General features: G+C 38.3%; 1 protein-coding gene across 2 annotated transcripts; it reads right to left on the reverse strand.

Moving 5' to 3' along the window:
* Positions 1–2,737: 2,737 nt before the first annotated feature.
* On the reverse strand, positions 2,738–7,034 carry LOC110662615 (pentatricopeptide repeat-containing protein At2g06000). 2 transcript variants are annotated; one of them, XM_058144529.1, is made up of 2 exons: positions 4,959–7,034; positions 2,738–3,152 (listed from the first exon to the last, which is right to left on the reverse strand). In XM_058144529.1, the coding sequence occupies exon 1, from the start codon at positions 6,707–6,709 to the stop codon at positions 5,069–5,071; it is 1,641 nt and encodes a 546-aa protein (XP_058000512.1). In that variant the 5' UTR covers positions 6,710–7,034; the 3' UTR covers positions 2,738–3,152; positions 4,959–5,068. The 2 variants fall into 2 exon arrangements, with proteins under 2 accessions (XP_058000512.1, XP_058000511.1); XM_058144528.1 differs by having other exon boundaries at positions 2,738–3,159.
* Between the last annotated feature and the right edge of the window lie 6,386 nt (positions 7,035–13,420).

A 13,420-nucleotide genomic window follows, 5' to 3' on the forward strand; every position in this document is an offset into this window, starting at 1 on the left:
CGCTCCTTGCTGTCACCTTCTAGAAGGCCCCGCACATTCAGTCAAAAAATTGTTGTTGAAGTTATAATTAATTGTTTTAAAAATTAAATTTAACATATTTTAATTATAAAAAAATAAAAACTTTCTTACCAAATGGATTTTTTTTCCCTTTGCATTGTTTTTTTTTTCACCTTTTCTACATTAATGGAGCATAAGAGTAATTCCTCTTATAATTTTTAATTCTTTAATAATATTATTTAAATATTATAAAATGTTAACATTTAATCTTAGAGAGAATTAAATAGTAAATTTATGAGAGCAAGATTAATAAAACTTAATAAATTAAATAACACTATATTTTCATTTATTAATAAATTTATTAATTTTTACCAAATACTATTAACTATTATATCATTAATTATTTTTTATCCCCTTAATAATTACTTCTTTAAAATTTAAAATATGCTTCTTAATTGTTAACATGGTTAATAAGATGTTCTGAAATCTCTAAAGCTGGTTATGTTTCTTTCAGCTTGGCAAATTTTATATCTATCTCCAAGGCGTCCTGGCCTCCAACGCTTTTACAGTCAGTAGTGTGACACCTATAGCTATAAGGTAGTGCACCTTAGCCTTGCTTAGTTAGAGGGTTTTAAATTGTATCCATTTGCAAAGCGCAAACATGATCAAAAACAAAATAGATCAGTTTTATTGATGAAACGCCACAATCTTTAAGGGATGCAAGGAATGCTAATATAACAAAGTGGAGGACAAGTATTGAGGTTTGCATAAAACTCAACTCAACTAAGCCTTTATCCAAAAAATTTGGGGTCGGCTATATGGATTCGCTTTTTCCACTCTGAACGATTTTGGGTTAAATCCTCAGAAATGTGTAATGCTTCTAAGTCATGTTATACTACTCTCCTCCAAGTCAATTTAGGTCTACCCCTTTTTTTCTTTCTATCCTCTAACCTAATGTGCTCTACTTGTCTAACTGGAGCCTCCGTATGTCCACGCTTCACATGACCAAACCACCTTAATCTCCCTTCTCTCAACTTATCTTCAATTGGCACCACTCCTACCTTTTCTCTAATACTTTCATTACGGACTTTATCTAGTCTAGTATGGCCACTCATCCACCTTAACATTCTCATCTCTGCAACTCTTATCTTAGATGCATACGACTCTTTCAGTGCCCAACACTCACTACCATATAACATAGCCGGTCGTATGGCTATACGGTAAAATTTTCCTTTTAATTTATTGGGAATCTTACGATCACATAAAACTCCCGTAGCACGTCTCCACTTTAACCATCCGGCTTTAATCCTATGACTAACATCCTCCTCACATCCCCCATCTACTTGAAGGACTGAGCCTAGATATTTAAAGTGATTACTTTGGGATAGTACCACTCCATTCAAACTAACTCATTCCCTATCACCAGTTTGGCCTTCACTGAACTTGCAATGCATGTATTCTGTCTTCGTTCTACTTAACTTAAAACCCTTTAACTCTAGAGTACTTCTCCAAAGTTCTAGTTTCCTATTGACTCCTTCTCGTGTCTCATCTATCAGAACAATATCATCCGCAAACATCATGCACCAAGGAATACTCTCTTGTATATGTTTCGTCAGTTCATCTAAAACTAATGTAAAAAGGTAAGGGCTTATGGCTGATCCTTGGTGTAATCCAATTGAGATCGGAAAATCTCTTGTGTCCCCTCCCACTGTGAGCACAATAGAAGTTGCTCCTTCATACATATCTTTCAATACTTGTATGTACCTAAGAGATACCCTCTTTTGTTCTAACACATTCCATAAGACTTCTCTTGGAACACTATCATAAGCCTTCTCCAAATCAATAAAAACCATGTGTAGATCTTTCTTCACATCTCTATATTTCTCCATCAAGCTTCTAATGAGAAAGATCGCTTCCATAGTTGAACGACCGGGCATGAAACCAAATTGATTGAGAGAGATAGAAGTATCATGACGTAGTCGATGCTCCACAACTCTCTCCCACAACTTCATAGTATGGCTCATGAGTTTAATTCCCCTATATTTTGAGCAACTCTGTATGTCTCCCTTATTTTTAAAAATAGGTACTAAAATACTCTTCCTCCATTCATCAGGCATTTTCTTTGAGTTTAGAATCTTATTAAATAATTTAGTTAACCATGCCACTCCCATATCTCCCAAATACTTCCACACTTCAATTGGTATTTCATCGGGTCCACAGGCTTTACCCACTTTCATTCTCTTAAATGCTTCCTTTACTTCTAAAGATCTAATCCTTCTAGTATAATTTACATTCTTTTCTATTGTTCTATAGTCTATATTCACGCTATTTCCATTTTGACTATTATTAAAGAGATCATTAAAATAATTTCTCCATCTTTCTTTAATGTCCTCATCTTTCACCAACATTTTTCCTTCTTTATCCTTAATGCACCTAACTTGATTGAGGTCTTGACATTTCCTTTCTCTACTCCTTGCTAATCTATAAATATCTTTTTCCCCTTCTTTAGTTCCAAGTTTCTCATATAGCCTTTAAACGACATTGAAAGCATAACCTTATAGCAGACACTGCCACCTCCTCAACTACTGTAAGTTTGTAAAAGTGTCCTACTAGTATACATAATAGTAAATCTGATGCAGTTCCAAAAAGAAAAATGGAAAAAGAAAACCTTATGTGTATATATATATATATATATAGAGAGAGAGAGAGAGAGAGAGAGAGAGAGAGAGAGAGAGAGAGAGAGAGAAATTGATTCTCTAATAATTTCTTTAGAAAATAACTCTGCTTTCGCACAACATGACCAAGGATGAATAACAGCGACAGACACAAAATTTACTACATAACTGGAGCAGTGTTTCAATGTCAATGTCAAGTACTCAAGCTCGTCACAGCCCCAGTCACCCCAACAACCCAAATGTGTCATAGCCTTTCTCTTTCATGACATTCAATTTGGAATTTCTCTCTTGTGAAACTCCATTCTCATCAGTCTCTTCAGCGCGGGAATTAAAAAAGGTACATGATTAAAGAAGCAAACCTTAGCCAAACCAAGAACTTCTTGCAGCCGCAACATCTCAACTGTTGCCAAGTGAACCAGCTGAGACTATATCGAAGCAAAAAACATGAAATTTCTTCAAGCAACAAATCTTTGTTGCAACCTGCAACCTTCAAATGAAAATATGTTACAGCGACTATTGGTTGGTGCAAAAGAACTATTGGCAGTATATAGTGACATGAATTAGGGTATCCAAAACTTTTGGCAAAGGCCCCACTTGGAGGTTTTAACAACTCAAAACCACACATTAGTATCGCAAAATCAACATCCATCAAAGCCATCAATTAAATTCAGTTTCTAGAAACATACACATTGGTATTATAGCATATCATTAACCAGAGAGTCGGAGACATTGTCTCTATTCTAGATATTCAATTTCTCTTTGTAAAATTCTTAAAAAAAGAGACAAATTAAAGCATACAATTAACTAACAAGCAAAAACCTAAAAAATGTGCAATAATTACTTATGGACTCACTTCACTAAAATGGTTCATAAACCAAGAAAAATGAAACCGTAACTGCATTTAAAAACTCTAGCACCTGTTTGTAAGCATCAGAAAGACAAAAGGTCAAGGTTTAGTAGTTGCTTTATTGCATTCCCCACATTGCTCAACTTAGAAGTAGGCAATGCCTTCAAAAATTACTGATGTTTCTTGTTAGTCAGCAAACAATTTGTAGTGAAGCAATGGGGGGCTAATAGTAATACTGCCAATAGCAGGTTGAAAACTTCCATGAAGTTCTGGTGGTGGTTTCTATTTACAAGTAGTGACTTTTTACAAGGATCTTATTGTGGTATGTGCTCCAGTTCTTTCTCTTTTAGGGAAAAAATTGTAAAATCTTGCATCTAAAATTGGTTGGGTAATTTGAACTAGGCCTATGGAGTTTTCGGTGTGAACCGAACCAAGCCATTTCAGTTCAATCGGTTCGGTTTTTTAGTTTTATCGGTTCGGTTCAGTTTGAAATTTTTAATATGTTCAGTTTTCGGTACGGTTTTTTATCGATTTAAACCAATAAAACCGAATAGTGAAATGACCCAAATAATTTTTCAGCCCAAGATGCATAAGCCTCAAGGCCCAAGATGTATAAGCCCGGCCCAAGATGCATAAGATCAGCCTAAAGAATAAAAATTCTAATATTTTCGGTTTAACGCAACGAAACTAAACCGACCCATTATTTTTCTGTTTGGTTCGGTTCGATTATCCTTAAATAATTGGTTCGGTTCGGTTTACATTTTTAAGTGATTCGATTTTTTGGTTTTTGGTATTCGGTTCGGTTCGAAACCAAACCGACCGAATGCTCTCCCCTAATTTGAACAATAAAACTAAAAATTTTTTAACCATAATTATGCTCTCAACAACCCTACGAGGAAATCTCTCTTTATTTTCTTTTATTTTTTTCTCAATACACTTTCTTTTGTATTTCTTCATCCCCTTTTGCTGAATTCATTTCTACTATCTTATAATTCAGTACAAGCGATGAGTCGATGATGCATACAGCCATACACTAGTAGAGTCCTCCATTTGGCTTATTCATGTACTAAAACAATATATACAATCAACGACAAACAACACCTGATAACAATCAGCTATTTTAAACATTTGACACAACAAAGCACCCTTTTTTTTAAAACCTTGGAGAGCACCTATAATAAGAAATTTACTAGTAAATTGGAAATAGTTATTGTGAACTTAGTGAATAGCAAGAGAAAGTAACGAAGATACCCAAAAGTAGACTTTGCTTCAAGGATAAGAACAAAAATGAATACTAGAAGTAACTTGCAGAAGGAAGAACACATACATACATACATACAAGTCCAACGGTATTAGTACCAGCTTTATTTTTTTTGGAGTACAGTGGAAAAATTTTGTTGTTGATCTTACTAAAAGTTTAAAAAGAACAAAGCACTTACTGACTGAAACTGTCTGGAATTCATCCTACAATTTGGGGTGCATGAGATGGCAGGACCTTGTTTGATTGCTCGGTCAAACAAATGTATACCAATTGTGCACTAACCTTCTTTCAAGCAGCCACTGGGATGTCTGCATTTGTTCTCAAAGGAATAGTAGCTCTGAAAGATGAAAAACTCAAATTGAGGTCCTCTGGTGACCTTTGTACAATGTGAAAGGCTTCATTAGGCATCCCAGCCTTCAGTAGGCAAGATACCAATGACCTAACAGTTATGCTATCTGGAGCACAACCAATTGCTAACATCTTATTGAAAATGTCAATTGCCTCACGAATTCTCCCTTTCATACAATGTCCGATAATAAGTATGGTAAATGTCACTTTATCAGGATTGCATCTCTTTTCCTCCATTTCTGTCACAATCACATTTGCCTCATCCACATTCCCAGATTTGCAATATCCATCAATCACAGGGTTGTATATAAATGGTTTTGGAATGACATTACTACACTTCAACAGCCTTAAAAAGCCACGAGCTTCATGAATTCTATTCTCCTTGCATAGAGCATTAACAAGAACAGCGTAAGTATAAACATTTGGAGATACATTTCTTCCTTTCATGGCATCCCATCTCTTCAAACCCAGGTGAACTTGTCCGGTTCTACAATAACCATCAATCAAGGAAGTGAAGGTAACTACATCAGGTACACAACCAAAAGAAACCATCTTTTCATGCATGGCTTCCGCTGCAACCATGTCACCATTCTTGCCAAAGCCATCAATAAGAACATTAAAAGTTACTACATTGGGATTAATCCCAGACCTAATCATCTCTTCAAAAAGAACTGAGGCTTCCCCCATCTTACCCAGTTTGCAAAACCCAGATATAATAGATGTATAAGTGACGACATCAGGTGAACAATCTTTTCTAGACTGAACTTCCTTCAATAGGTCACACGCTCTATCTAATTCATTAACCCTACACAATCCACTTATCAGAGTGTTATATGTAACAACATCAGGTAAACCACCAAAACTCCCCATATCATTTAAAAATTCAAAAGCCCTATCAACTTCACCTGCTCTGCAGAGACCTCGGATAAGAATATTGAAGGTCCAAGTATCAGGAGGAGATTGCAATGCCAAATGCTCTTTAAACAAGCAAATAGCCTCATTTACTTGATTCCGTTTAACCAACTCATTTAACAAACTATTATAAACAAACAAACTAATCCCAATCTCCTCAGCCTGAACGTCAGCAAACAGTTTCCTGGCAAGATCAAACTTGCCTGCCTGCACAAATGAAGTTACCAAAAATCCTAAAAGTGTACCATCAGGCAAATGCCCATCACTCTTCATGTAATCAAACACCATTTTCGCCAAATCATAGAGACCCATTTGACATAAAGACCTCATAAGCCAATTGTAAGTCGAAAACGAATGAATAAGACTCAAATTCAATCTACTGAATTCCAAGAACTTTAAACCCACTTTTGGATTATAAAACCGCTTAATTACCTCGAATGCTATCACAGGGGTCAAATTCTCACACAAATACCCCAAACAAGCATCCAAAGAACGTGAACGAACAAAAAGGGTAGCTACAACTTTAACAAACCAAGCCTCGTGATTTTTTATTACCTCTCTGCCAGGGAAGGGGCGAAATCCTCCTCGAGAGTGAGCGTGAAAATGGGCAATGACTATCGTGGAGGCTCGAACCCTGAAAGGCCGGGTATTGAATAATAGGAGGTTCATCGGCAACCCCACGCCATCAATGAAACTCTATAGCAACGACTTCGCGAAGATGGCCAAATATTTTACTGGGTCGCCTGGATTTCGCGGGTTTTGTGTTAAATCCAAAGTTGATGATCTCGTGCCAATCCGGTAAAAATGACCGGAAGGTTTCATGCCGATACCACCAATATTCCGACCTGTGCAAGCTTCTCAGTGAGAAAGGTCGAGGTTTGAAACTGTGGCGACTCCTTTCCCAAGGACGTGTGAGGGAGAGCACCAGAGAGAGCCGGGCAGACGAGTGGGAGTATAGGGTGAAGAGCGAAGATGGTGCAGCAAACTACATTGGGCCATAATCCACTAGATCTTATCTTTGGGCTCAGGCCTATAACAGATCCAGTGATGCCAACTAGATTACTAGACCTTTCAGAAATTGAATGATTTAATTATTTACTTATGCGTTTGTCAAAATTAGATATCCTTCCTTTCATTATTGTTATTGGTTTAAATGAAAATATAAATTTACCCTTTATTAATTAAGAGAGATTTATTAATTGATTTTAGGTTTTGACTAATATTATAACTTGACTCTGTATTTGAAAATTATTAAAATTATTAGAATTTTTTCTGATTAACTTTGTTCTTATTAAAATTTTTTCTTGAATTCATTTTATATAATAGAAATAATTAATTTATTTAATGATAATTAATTTTAATTAAAAGAAAAATATAAGAGAGGGACTAAATTATTTAATTTTAAAATATAAGAATCAAATCATAATATTAGTCAAAATTCTTTCGAAATAATAAAATTTTCTTATTTTAATAAATGATATATTTATTTTTTCATTTAACCTAATAGCAATATTAGACAGAAAGAACTCTAATTTTGATGGAATCATAATTAAAAGACTAAATCATACAATTTTTAAAATATATCAATCAAGTTATAACGTTGGTCAAAATTCAATGACTAAATACACAAATTTCCAGATTTTAAATATAAAAATCAAATAAACTCGATGGAATTCAAATTAGATATCGTTAACATTACTTTCAATTATATATTAATAATATAAGATGCAATGTAATATCCATAATTTTTAAATTTATTATTTTATGAGTAACTATTAATATTTTATTTTATTTAAATTTTGGAAAAACTATTTGAAATTTTTCGAAATTTTAAAATCGGGTTCAATTTTTTGAAAATATAAAACTTTGATGATTTTTAAAAATTAATTTAAAGACCACATGGTAAAACTAAAAATATATTTAGACCTAAAGAATTTTTCTGAGTTTTCTATAATTTTTTTTGAAATTTTTGAGTCTCATTTTCGATCCCAAGACAGAGTAAAAATTTAATTTCGGATATCCTGAATCGAACCGATCAAATCAAACAGAATCGGATCGGACCGGCCGAATCAAACCAGCCTTTTCTTTTTCTTCCCTCTCCTCCCTGGCGCGCCTGACACCCTTACTTTTCTCTCCATTTTCTCTCTCCTCCCTCCTCCCCTCGCCTGCCAGCCACCGCCCTAGCCTTCCTCGATCGTTGGTGCACCTTCATAATGCCTCCTCGCCGTCGGTCGACACCCCAACTGGCCGGAAAGTCTCGCCAAAGTTCTCCCTTCGCGCGCGTGACTCTTCATTTTCCCAGGTCGATTCTAGCAAATCCGGCCACCAATCGAACCGAGTCTTATCTCAAAATACATCTACACTTCGAAAGCTTTCTATAGACATCAATAACACAAAAATCCATCTAGCGATTTGTCCAAGTTTTGCTCAGGAAGTTTTAGCCCATTTTGATTTTTGGGCTAGATTTCTAGAAAATCATCAACCCCACCAAAAATCCGAGAGTATCGGAGTGCTCCACTCGACAAGAGCTTCGCAGCAGTAGCCATTTTGAATTTTTTCGACATCATTTTTTGATGGGTCCCGCGAAATTTTGCAGTGTTTTTCCGAGCATTAAATGAGTTTAGAAAATTCTGTAAAAATTATATACTGACCCCCGTGTTATGGGCTTCGCGTAAGTACTTTTAATTCATGAAAATTCAACAGTTACTCAAGTCTGCATTTTTGGGTCGGACAAGTAGGCTACCGAAAAAGTTTCAGAATTAGATTGAAATTATAGGCTACCCCACCGTTTTCAGATATTCCGGACGCGTCCTAAAAGTCGAAATTAGCATATGTATACCCGAACCCTATTTTTTCTTAATTATCTAGTACCTGATTTCGATTAAAAATCTGTAAAATATTTATGATAAGTTAGAAAAATATAATTCCTTTTGAATTAGCTTAATAATATTACTAAAGACGGCGTGTAACACCCCCATTTGCATAGCCTGGTATATTTTACTGTTCCAGTGATCAGAGTCGGTCTGGACAATTAAGGAGATTAGAACCACACTTAAGACAACTAGAGAAGCCATAAACACAAATAATTAGTAATGTTCAAATAGTTGAGTATAAATAAGAAAAACAGAACAGAAAAAGTTAAACGAGCCGAGAGTCACAGCGATGGGTGACCTTCTCGGGAAAGACTGCGAAGCCGTTTTAAACTCAAATTTCGAACCGTAAAAAGTGATGCTGTGTCATGACCCAAGCTATGGGCCGAACCGGCACTAGGACCTGGGCCAGCCTAAAGCCCCCGAGGCCCGTAGTAAGCCTAACTATTCACTAACCTAACTCTAAGGCCCATTTGGGCCCAACATCAAGAAATCAACCGGACAGAGTCCGGCCATAAAATGGACCTACCAACGGGGAGTTTTTGACTCACCTGACCTGTAAACACAGTAAATACTCAATTGGGGAGTTCAGCTCACCCTCCACATACTCATATCATCATAAAAACATATGGGAGCTTAGCTTCCTCATCCAGTCCATCAAACATACATATCATTATATGTTTACAAGTCCAACATGATAATAATATTACAGACCAAAATCAAATAAATACTTTTAACACATGCAGAAATTCTACGAGTTAATAAAATTACATCAATGCAAAACTCTATTTCCCTTCCTGGTGGCAACCCTGGAAGCTCCTCTGGGAAGACATCCATAAATTCTCTAACAACAGGAACATTTTCCATGCTGACACCTTCTACAGATGTATCTCTCACCAATGCCAAATACCCTTGGCATCCACGCCTCAATATTTTTCTAGCAATAATTGCTGACACCAAATTATATGGAGCCACGCTCCTGTCACCATCAAAGCTAAACTCTTCCACACCAGGTATGTGGAAATAAACCTTTTTGTTCCTGCAGTCTAAAGTGGCATAATGAGTTGCCAACCAATCCATCCCCAAGATTACATCGAAATCCATTACTGGTAAAGGAACCAAGTCTGCTGGGAGGATCTTTCCATCCACTACTACTGGGCTACTCGGAAAAATCATATCTACATCTATGTTGTCGCTAAGTGGGGTAGCTACTGACAAAGGGCACTCTAAAGTTGTAGGGTTTCTACCCAACCTCATGGCAAACACAGGGGAGACAAATGAGTGCGTAGCACCTGGATCTATCAAAACACGAGCCTCATAAGAATGTACTGGAAGAATACACCGCCACAACCGCATTGGAAGCTCGAGCATCCCGTGGGTCGTGGTGAAAACCCGAGCTTGACCCCTACCCCGAGTGGCGTAACCACGACATCGACTTCTACCTCTGATCGCCTCCAAATCCACGTCCCCCTTGTCCTCGCCTGTTGGCCGAATCGATCGCTGCCATGTTGGAAGTACCGGATACAATCGACGAGGAACATTTGCAACAGAACCCTGTGACCCCATCTGTGGCTCACTGAAAACGGGGCATTCTCTAGCAAAGTGACCTGGTTGGCCACACCTGAAGCATACTCCTGATCCCATCAAACAAGGTCCTGAATGTCCTCTTCCACACTGTGCACAAGGTGCCAAGGAGGATCCTGAACCAGACCCAGAACTGCTGTACCCTGAACTGTGACCACTGCTGGATCCATACCCTGGTCTGAATCCTCGAGGTTTGTGTCTAAAACCACTCTTCTTGTTCCTACTTTTTCCTCTGTAATTACTCTGGCCACCACTGTCCGGAGTACCCATGGAAGGGACACCTGAGGAACCCTCTGCTCTGTTTTTCTTTGCTCTCCCGCTGTCATCCGCAGCATAGCTAATCTCTATCTGTCTGGCTCGATCAACTACCACGTCAAAAGACTGATCAGACATCATGGCTAGGTTCGCATACCTCCTGTCAAGCCCCTTTAGGAATCTCTTCACCTTCATAGTTTCTGTAGCTACTGCTGCAGGGGCATATCTGCTCAATTCCAGAAATTCTGTAGCATATTCATCTACAGACCTGCCATTCTGTCTTAAGGCCTCAAAGGCCCACTGCTTTTGATATCTGAAGCTTTCTGGCACAAACCTATTGATAAAAAGTTCCACAAACTGAGCCCATGTCAAACCCTCCATCCGGGGTAACACGTAGTCATTCATCCATTGTCTAGGCATAGGCCCCATGACATGCTGCATACACTCTATCAGTCTTCTATCAGTCAACTGTAATTCTGTTCCTGCCTGTCTGCAGGAATCCAAAAACCGATATGCATCGTCTGACACATCATAAGTACCAGGCACCAACTTCTTAAAATTGATGATCTGTTTGTAAGGTTCTCCTCTTGGTGCGGTGGACTGCTGCTGCTGTGGAGGGTGGACCATATATTGTGCCATCATATCGATGGTTCTCTGCAACCCAGCGAGAGTAGCTGCCATGGGGTCCATGGGACCCTGTGTCATAAAGGACTGATCCTGTACTGGGGGTGGCTGCTCCTCTACTTGAGCAGCTCTAGGCCTCCTACCCCGCCTCCTCGGGGCAGGCGCCTCATCCTGTGCCGACACCTCGTCCGGCACATCTGGTTCTGGTGCAGTGGCAGCTCTCCTGCTTCTACGCATTTTCCTGAAATTCAGCAGCATTAGCCCACAAAATTCAAAACTGCACATTACACAGCTCTATAGACTCATATTTATACACAATATATGGAGCAGAAACTAGAAGCAAAGATGACAATGCAAGACGAATGTGGACCCTATTTTTCCGCATGTGACTCCTAGTAGACTCTTCCCAACACTTTAGACAAACATTCCCTAAGAATCTGGAGCCTAAGCTCTGATACCGCATTTGTCACGACCCAAGCTATGGGCCGGACCGGCACTAGGACCTGGGCCAGCCTAAAGCCCCCGAGGCCCGTAGTAAGCCTAACTATTCACTAACCCAACTCGAAGGCCCATTTGGGCCCAACATCAAGAAATCAACCGGACAGAGTCCGGCCATAAAATAGACCTATCAACGGGGAGTTTTTGACTCACCCGACCTGTAAACACAGTAAATACTCAATTGGGGAGCTCAGCTCACCCTCCACATACTCATATCATCATAAAAACATATGGCAGCTCAGCTTCCTCATCCAGTCCATCAAACATACATATCATTATATGTTTACAGGTCCAACATGATAATAATATTACAGACCAAAATCAAATAAATACTTTTAACACATGCAGAAATATTACGAGTTAATAAAATTACACAAACATTAATAAACAACCTGCGAGGAAAGGAAGCAGGTTAACCTCAAAAATATCCTCCTGTGGCCTGGAAAAATATTGAACAGGAGTGAGCGTTCGACTCAGAGAGTAAAATATCAATTTTAACCATAATCTCTATAACTATCTAAAACTAATGCACCCTATAGAGTGAAATGCAACATCAACAACATTTTCACATCATAACATCAAAAAGGTAATTTGGAGCACTCACGCACCCTGTAGCATCAATCATAATATATGGGAGCTGATCCCCTATACAGCTCTCTTAAATCCAACCTGGTGCCAGCGAAGAACTCAAGCCGGACTTTCGCTTAATAAACCAAATCGAGGGTCCCAGCGAAGAACTCAAGCCGTGACTACCCGTCCTATCCATAGTCCACACCACATCACACGCACGCCAACGCACGCACACTGCTCCAAATTACCACAACAACATCCATGGCACTTCAACAGTTATCAATGCAACATAAGTCGTGCCTAGAGTTTAACTACATAAATATATGCATATAAGTGATGCATGGGCATGCTTAAACATATAATAATATCGAAATTACAGTTAAAATTAATATTTTACTCACAGACTTGACGATGGTCACTGAGGCGGCTGGGCGGAGGAAGAATGCTGTCCCGGCTCACCTGACAATTTTATTACAATCATTTAATAAATTTGACTCGATACAAATAAAGAAAAAGACCAATACGTCCTAAGTCGTGCCGAAAATCCGGCAGAGTCTCCCCTATACCTAGGACCTACCCAACCTGCAAAAGGGCTCAAAACACACTTCTATATTCACAATCCATATGTCCACAACTCAATCACATCACACAGCCCCTCCTGGGCCCACCAAATCAATCATCCATCACAACATGTAAAATTTCAATTTAGTCCCTATAATTGACCATTTTTGCAAAAACTGCCCAAATAAGCTCTAAAAATTCTAAAACTTTGCCCCGCGGTCCTTAGCAATATTACTAGGCTATTGCAAAAAGAATCATAATTTTCTAAGCTACCACGAATATTTTATGGATTTTTAATCCTATTTAAGCACTAGAAAATTACGAAAAAGCAAGGTTCGGATTTACCTTTGCCGATTCCGACTTTGCGGACGCGCTCGGGACGTCTGACAATGGGGGGATAGCCAAAACCTCAATCCAA

Source organism: Hevea brasiliensis, chromosome 3 (assembly GCF_030052815.1).
Source record: "Hevea brasiliensis isolate MT/VB/25A 57/8 chromosome 3, ASM3005281v1, whole genome shotgun sequence".
Lineage (NCBI taxonomy): Eukaryota > Viridiplantae > Streptophyta > Magnoliopsida > Malpighiales > Euphorbiaceae > Hevea > Hevea brasiliensis.

Bases quoted from the DNA above. Each gene is read 5' to 3' on its own strand.
- LOC110662615 (XM_058144529.1), bottom strand. From the start codon at position 6,709: ATGAACCTCCTATTATTCAATACCCGGCCTTTCAGGGTTCGAGCCTCC.